The sequence below is a fragment of the Umbelopsis ramanniana genome (genome assembly GCF_025399195.1).
Source record: "Umbelopsis ramanniana AG unplaced genomic scaffold K450scaffold_57, whole genome shotgun sequence".
In the NCBI taxonomy this organism is placed as follows: domain Eukaryota; kingdom Fungi; phylum Mucoromycota; class Umbelopsidomycetes; order Umbelopsidales; family Umbelopsidaceae; genus Umbelopsis; species Umbelopsis ramanniana.
The window spans coordinates 159,877-167,456 of record NW_026252143.1 but is presented as its reverse complement, the minus strand read 5'-3'; the positions used below and the strand labels follow the sequence as shown (position 1 = coordinate 167,456).

The window sequence follows — 7,580 nt, the reverse complement described above, 5'->3', positions numbered from 1 at the left end:
AACTCATTCAACGAAGAATCCTTTGCTATTCCAAACATGTCGCCATCACCCATGACTCCACCTCCAGGCTGTCCTATGCACGAAGGAAAAAAGCCAGAGGAAAAGCCATCCCCGCCACCAGGTTGTCCCATGCACAACAGCAACACCCCTGTCAGCGACAAACTCAATGAACTCAACATGATGCCTAACCTCACTCAGGACCGTCAGGCCGACCAAACTATTGAATTGCCTACAGAACGTACCATATCTTCCATTCCAAAGATTGCTGGCCAAAGCGAAAGATGGGAGTACCCTTCCCCTCAACAGTTCTATAATGCACTCAGACGTAAGGGCTGGGAAACTCCAGAGGAGCACGTTGAGACTATGGTCGATATTCACAACTTCTTGAACGAGGAGGCGTGGAATGAAGTTCTCAAGTGGGAATCACTTAAATCTTGGTAGGTTTGACTACATGCAGGCACTTTTGTACCTGGTTTATCATTCATTACTCATGACTTCGTTTTTCTATCTCAGCGATTGCAATGAGGATCCCTATTTGGCTCGTTTCCAAGGAAAGCCTCAGCAGATTAGTCCAAAGGCTAGATTTCATACTTGGATGGGGTAAGGGTTTGCTTAGACTGGGTTTGGTTGGGCTGTATCTTTGGTAGTTAACATGTTCTGTTTGTGTAGTGCTCCTCAGCCATTTGATCGTCATGACTGGTTTGTATCTCGCTGTGGAAAGGAAACTCGGTATGTCATTGATTATTATGAAGCTCCAGAGGAAAGCCCTGGTGTTCCTGTCTTCCATCTGGATGTTAGACCCGCTATGGACGATCTTGATTCCGTCATGACCCGATTCAAGGTTGCTGCCAAGGAAAAGTGGGAGCAGTGGTTCCCTTCTGATGAGTCATCGTCTTCTGCTGCCAATCCTTCTTCATGATTCCCCTCATACGGCTTGTAGTAGCTTGTTATATATTTCCTTGTCAGCGTCCAACGTTACCATGCCCCTTTTTTTCCATATAGACTTTAAGTAGTTATGAAATGCCCAATCCCCCAATCAACTCAAACTCATACGCTGTACTTCAATAGACCAATCATTCGATCATTTTCAATTTGGTGTCGGGTTTCTTTGTGACGATGTAAGTGATCCAACCAGAGATGATATAGGTTTAAATGACTAGAACGGTCAAGAAACACAACGCAGATTAACAAGGTATATTGAGAAGCAAGTGTTTGGCTTGGTGAGTGGGGCAGTGCAAAGGGAGGAGAGCAATGATAAATCTACATAGTTCTGTGTCTTAATGGGGACTTTTTTTTTTCGCTTTACGCGATACTATCCGGCTATACTATCCGGTTGAATGGAAAACGCGACTTTGACATCGCAGATAGATGAACGGCCGCATCGGCGAAACCGTTTTCTCCGATCGAAAAGAATAATCTAGGCCTGCTTCAGTCTTCCAGACATGAACTGCTTACGCATATCTTTAAGCATATGTCTTCCCTCCTTGTGATCTTTCTCTGTGCGGTATACACGAGATTGTGGGCCAATGGTAGGCTCAGTGATGAACTTCCAATGCACGTACAACCATGATGTATGATAGGAGAGTGTGTCATAGTATTCGCGTGCAATGGATCGAAGAGCTGGAAGACCAGACCACGGGATCTGAAATGGAGATGGGGAATATTTAACACAGTCAATCCTGTTTGGCAGGATAAATATTTGATTCAAATTACCTTTTGGAAATCATGATGCTCGTTATGGTATCCAATGTTCATAAACGGAATATTCAACACTCCATAATAGCTGTAGGTTTCTTGACCGTCATCAAATGTGTAATGTTCTTGAACAAAATGAGCAGCTCCAGGATGGAGAGAATAGCCGAACCACAAGGAAAGGAACAAGTAGCCAAGGCCTCTCCAGCCTGCCAATTTAACAATAAGTGCGTCGGAGCAAATGGTGAATGCTACATTGATAAGTTCCCACTTGGACGGGGACTTGTTTTGGCGATGCTGTTGTACGGCACCACGAATGACATACATGAAAGGATAAATGAGAATCCACAGAGTCTTCTTGAGTGCGTTACCACGAATCAAGGTTCTTTCCCAATCCAAAGGAAGATCTGGGTCCATGCCTTCAACTCCTTGCCATGTGTGATGTTCCAAGTGATACCGGCGGAACGATTGTGCAATTGGTACAGGGAGATTGATATTTGCAATCAGCCCAACAATACGGTTCCAGAATCTACTGGAGAGAACAAGACTATGACATGCTTCATGGATCAACACTCCACTGAGGGCTGTAAGAGTTCCTCCCACAAAGTAGGCAACGACCAGCATTTGCCAGAGTGAGACATTGATCCGGCCGAAATAATAGGCGAGGCCCACTTGTGCTGCTGCGTTTGCAATGGCCACATATAATGTTCGAATATCGGTTCCGTAAAGTTTTTCGACTTCAGGATGGGAGCTCAAGATGGCGAATTTTCGCTTCAAATGGGGTTCATCCATGTCATCCTTGGCGAAATCATCGTCTATCCCCGGAATGGACCGCTTCCAGGTACCCCGATATAGAGGATGGCGATGGTCTATAGGCGCCTCTCCGGATGTTTGGCTTTCAACAAAAGGCGGCATTGAATCAAGTTGTAGCAAAAGGGCTTGGCACTATACAAAGTTTTCAAGGGTTAGCGGTCCTTTTAACGGACGAGCGGCCTTTAGATTATTTTTTTGTTTTAAACGTTTGAGCGTAATACTTGCGGTGGCATCGGCAGAATAAGCTACGAACTCACCCCACTTTTCCTAGGTCACACCGTTTCGTGTCCGTGCTTTGCTCATAATTAAATACGATGAAAGTGAGATGAAAACATAACATTGTAACGGCTTGGCGACAAGAAATGTTTTAGATGATCTGTTGTTGGTTTCAGGCACCCTAAATTACCCTTTCCTCATTGGTGGATCCGTTGCGATGCTCAAGCTGGGAAATGTAGTGTCGAAAAAACGGCTCATAAATTGGTCGGACCGCGCTGTTTAAGCAGTAGAATCCGAAAGAATTCATGCAATTTTCACAGGCAGAACGCTCTACTGTTAGAAACTAACTGTAACAGTCATATCTGTCTGTGAACGATATTGTTGCTATTATAGCCAATGAAGCATTAACCAACGCGGCAAACCGGGCCATACATTTGAACACTGTTTCTTTTGCGCCATAACCAACATCGGCGCAATTATAAGTGGCAGTATCAATCAATCTTCTTTACTAAATGTACACATTCATTAGTGTTTGTTGTGTGTATGGAACTGCTGCTCATATTGCAGCGCAAATAGAAAGTTCCAAATCGCAGTCGTTTGCGCGTTGTGGCGGGGATTAAACCCATTGAACACTTTCAGGCTTGAGCTTACATTCCCGCAACGATTAAATGGATTTAGAAGCAAAACTGAAGAAGGGCATAGAGCTAAAGACTGCTGGAAATAAGGCATTCAGTAGTAATGATATAAAAGGAGGTAAGGCTCTATCTTTTTTTCTTGGTTTGAATGTTAGCATTCAAGTAACCCTTTCGGTCTGCAGCTCTTACGAATTACCACCAGGTACGTGTCGGTTACTGTTGCCATACCTTTATACCTATGCTAGCTCACACTTTCAAAAGGCCTTGTTGTACTTGTTAGGAACAGATAACATCCAGGAGGCAATGGGATCACAAACTATCAAGGAGGACCCCGTCAAACTGGAAATAAAGCAACAGACCGCAGCTTGCTACAGCAACTTGGCTGGTAAGTTGCTCACCATCCGAGACGCTTATGGGGTGTAAAACTGAAAGGTATTTTGAAGCATGTCTGATTAAGGATGAAAAGTGGCCAAAGGTGATCGACTACTGCAAAAAGGTAGAGTGAGAGAAATGGAAGCACCATATGATCCTTTAAAAGACACTTGCTTAAGTTCTTCTCTTATAGGCACTCGCATTGGAGCCACAAAACAAAAAGGCAAACTTCAGAATTGCACAGGCATATCTGAGGACGGGTAAGATTGAACTGGCACAAGAGAAGTTGCAGGAATTGGCAAAGTCGGACCCAGGAGGTACGTTGGTTATGCGGAAGAACTAGTTCTCCGAATAAATATATAATTTATTTATCATCTGTTTTTTTTTTTTTTTTTTAACGAACATGCAGATGCTGCTGTTAAGCGCGAGTTGGCTCTACTAAAGGAAAAAGATAAAATTGCGACAGTAAAAGAGAAGAAAATTTACAAGAATATGTTCGAGAGGATGTCAAAAGAACCCGAAAATTAAGTAGAGCGATGCCAAGCGATTGTATCAATAAAGATTTCGAAAGAAAAAAAAAAGAAATGCGATGGCAGTAGAAGCAATTCAAAAAGCAACATGGAATTTTTAACAGAGAGAAAGCTGATTGAAACGCTTGGTTGTTGTACAGTGTTGAAGAATCGGTTTCCTTGCTTAATGTAGGCGTTGTCGCACGGTTTGGCCAAACTTCATGCGTATCACCTTGCCGGGTGCTTCGCAACCAGCTTCTTGAAGACCCATAGCTAATTTATTAGCACGGTTTTGCCATTCCTTTTGCGCACGACTTCGAGGCATAAACGGTGAAGGGGCTACATGATCGGATCCTATATCACTGAATAAGGAGGATGGCGCATCGTGAGCGTCATTGTCGGTATCCATATCCATCAAGGAAGATTCATCCGATGAATCGCGGCTCCCGCCAGAAATAGGTGACGGCGTTGTGCTGTGGTTGTTGTCATGCCTTTTGACGTCGGCTATCGGAATCATTCTTTCGCCAGTCGGACAAAGCATGCCTACAAGGCCGACGATATCCTGAACTTCGACACCTTCTTGGTTTGCGCAGCGGCGATAAGAAGGAGGCGCCATCAGTGTTGCTTCATTGAAGATTGCGGTACTTCGCTGCTGCTGTCTCTCTTTCCACCAATCTGCTGTTTCGTTGATACGATGAACATGAGATCGCAATACATCGTTCAAAGAAATACACCACAAGTTCTTCGCTTCCTCTGTGGCGGCCTGGAATGTAAGCGTCTCATTATTCCTGTGAACAACCGAGCAGGAGAATTGTAGTGGCTGGCATTCTAGCTTCGGTTGGCTTGATCCCATGTCGAGCCTTAAAGAGTGTCGACTTGCTGATTGCGAATGTTGTTTTTGAAAATCCGGCGACTTCAAAGACCCTCCGAAAAACGTGCTTTGGGATGATTCCTTATTGGAATAAAATGGATGTATTTCTTCTTGACTATAGGAGGATATGTGCTCGACAACGTTTGTCACTTTGGCGGGCATGGAACATAGCTTTAGTCGAGCACTGGCATGTGGTCCATAGTATGCCTTGGTTGAGCTTTCAGCAAGAATGGGTGCATCTCCATTGATGCTCTTGACCACTTTGCTTTTCACTTTAGTCCAAAGAATGAGATCATTGAATAAAAACGCATACACTTCCTTTGTTGCTGGTGAGCCACTGATACTGAACGAGCTATCTCGTCTTTTCAACAATGGCCTTTGGAAGTTATCAGAGGCTGTTGCAGTTGATGTCCGAAAGCTGCTGACTGTACTCAAACTTTCAACACTGCCATTGAATCCAAATGATAGGACTGACGTTGGTGAAACGCCTTCGCTGCTGGAATCATTTACAAGAGTCAGATAACCTTCGACAATCAATCGACGTCCATATTCTGCCAACTTGAACGATGGTATTTTCTAATCCATGTTTGGATGCATTAGACCACACTCAATTATACGCAAAATCCTTTCAGTATTGAACCTACCTCTAAGCCCATGATTCTCTTCTCTAGATCCTCAAGTTTTTGATATTCTTCATGTTTGGCTTGCTCATTTTGAATGCTGGTTATAGCCACTTCAATTTCATGAAGTAGCTGAACAATGTCTTGATGATCGGGACTTCCAGTTTGTCTACATTCCAATAAGCTCTATAGGCGACCATGTTTTGAAAAACATTAGGACAATTAATTCCAGCAACCCAAACATTCTCCGCAACAAACTTACTCTGAAAAACAACGGGTACTTTGTAATTCTTTGGACCGGCTTTAACAGGAAAGCTTGCAAAGGTAGGCTACGACATTCGGGAAGGGCATTGCGTTCCTGTAGTACCAGTAATAAGTCAACGTAACTCGCTTATCTATCATCGCATGTATAGCACGGTAACTTACTCGAAGGTATATACCAAAGATATCGGATCGAGATTCTAGTGCTTTTCTAATGATCTCAATGGCACTTTCGAAATTTACCAAATATGCTGCGTAGATGTGGAACATGGGTATCTAATAAAAGCAATTTAGAAATAATCTCACTGACCGCAAAGGATAGACTGCCACTTACAACTTGTCTATATTTATCAGTGATAGTCCTCACAACTGGATATTGAGCACTCTGTCTCTTTCTTAATTCCTGTATCAACCCAAGTGTTAGTCATTCCTGCAGCCAAGCACACAAATGGTCAGCGTCTTTCCATACCTCAAGTAGACCTTGATGCAGCTTTACGATTTGGTAGACGTTTGAAAAGATAAGTCTTACTGACTTTGGTAGCCCGTCCCATTCTAAAGCTTCCTTAATAAATATCTTCGAATGGAAATAGAACGATTAGTGCCTGACTGACGTGATCGACTTTCTTCGCGACCAACGACTTACTTTGTACACTAGCTTCAAATCGTTTACATAATCTGCCTCGGTTGCAATAATCTCGTGAACTGCTTCTTGATACCGAATCTCAGCAGGATCAAGGTTCAAATAACGCAAGTGGTCCTCTCCAAGTAACTGACGCCAAGTGGAAGACGCGGTTGCCACATCCGTTCGATGCATTTGGTTTTGATCCACTAAAGATATTTGACTCGGAGTTTTACTCAGCAAGGGCCGGTTTTTGAAGGAGAAAGCGCGTTTCAATGGTGAATTGTTTGCTGTAAACTGCTCTGATAGTCTTTTAGATAGCGAGTCTGAGGGATCTGAAGAAATTACGGCGGTATGCGATTTGCTTAGAAAATTTCCGGCTTTCTTTGCAATTCGATTTGTCGCCGCGCGAAAGTGAAGGGGTTCTTTTTGACGGGTGGATTTACCAGTGGACTTATTCGGTATGGAGGAAACAGTTGCTGGACTTATGGGTAAATGGAATTTGCCCATTCTGACAAAAACGGAATGACAAGGAAGCAAAGAAATGTCAGTAAGTGGAAAACTACTTTGAAGGTCTTTTTACAACTTGGCCGTGCGCCCAACGCGCAATAGGAAAGCCGTTGCCTATTTTTGCATGTTTTATCTTCTCCAGGTCACCACCCTCAGCAGCAGCTGGCATTCTTCCAACATTCACTTACCATTCCCCAGAATTGAGCAGCTATTTCGAGGTTGACAAAACGGTGCCTTTGGAAAAGAGGGAAAAAAGGAACTTTACAAGCAAATACGCCAGCCGAATGGTATGTTATGCTGAACTTTCAAGCGCGGCATTTCCTTTATTTGAATGTTATTTGGCAGATTGCCTAAAATGGATGGTTGTCCCAAGGTCGTTCAAACAAATCCTCCGACATACGTGGTAGTGCCTGAAGAACAGGGCAACTTGGAATGGTGATGATTCCTGCCGCTGTTATCGGC

At 43.6% G+C, this 7,580-nt stretch overlaps 4 protein-coding genes across 4 annotated transcripts; 2 read left to right on the top strand and 2 right to left on the bottom strand.

Moving 5' to 3' along the window:
- Nucleotides 1-1,052, top strand: K450DRAFT_254888 (uncharacterized protein). The gene is made up of 3 exons (XM_051591270.1): nt 1-437; nt 514-600; nt 670-1,052. Exons 1-3 carry the CDS (start codon nt 37-39, stop codon nt 917-919), a joined length of 738 nt encoding a protein of 245 aa, XP_051441911.1. The 5' UTR covers nt 1-36; the 3' UTR covers nt 920-1,052.
- Nucleotides 1,053-1,102: 50 nt separating this feature from the next.
- Nucleotides 1,103-2,973, bottom strand: K450DRAFT_254882 (uncharacterized protein). Its single transcript, XM_051591269.1, has 3 exons — nt 2,731-2,973; nt 1,714-2,637; nt 1,103-1,642 (listed from the first exon to the last, which is right to left on the bottom strand). The coding sequence occupies exons 2-3, from the start codon at nt 2,605-2,607 to the stop codon at nt 1,418-1,420; spliced, it is 1,119 nt and encodes a 372-aa protein (XP_051441910.1). The 5' UTR covers nt 2,608-2,637; nt 2,731-2,973; the 3' UTR covers nt 1,103-1,417.
- Nucleotides 2,974-3,389: 416 nt separating this feature from the next.
- Nucleotides 3,390-4,256, top strand: K450DRAFT_201679 (uncharacterized protein; the record flags this gene model as incomplete). The annotated part of the gene is made up of 6 exons (XM_051584672.1): nt 3,390-3,474; nt 3,539-3,558; nt 3,618-3,741; nt 3,800-3,852; nt 3,922-4,045; nt 4,138-4,256. The coding sequence occupies 6 exons, from the start codon at nt 3,390-3,392 to the stop codon at nt 4,254-4,256; spliced, it is 525 nt and encodes a 174-aa protein (XP_051441909.1).
- Nucleotides 4,257-5,494: 1,238 nt separating this feature from the next.
- K450DRAFT_254863 (uncharacterized protein) lies at nt 5,495-7,367 on the bottom strand. Its single transcript, XM_051591268.1, has 6 exons — nt 6,633-7,367; nt 6,459-6,563; nt 6,324-6,392; nt 6,155-6,265; nt 5,991-6,086; nt 5,495-5,914 (listed from the first exon to the last, which is right to left on the bottom strand). Exons 1-6 carry the CDS (start codon nt 7,116-7,118, stop codon nt 5,720-5,722), a joined length of 1,062 nt encoding a protein of 353 aa, XP_051441908.1. The 5' UTR covers nt 7,119-7,367; the 3' UTR covers nt 5,495-5,719.
- Nucleotides 7,368-7,580: the final 213 nt, after the last annotated feature.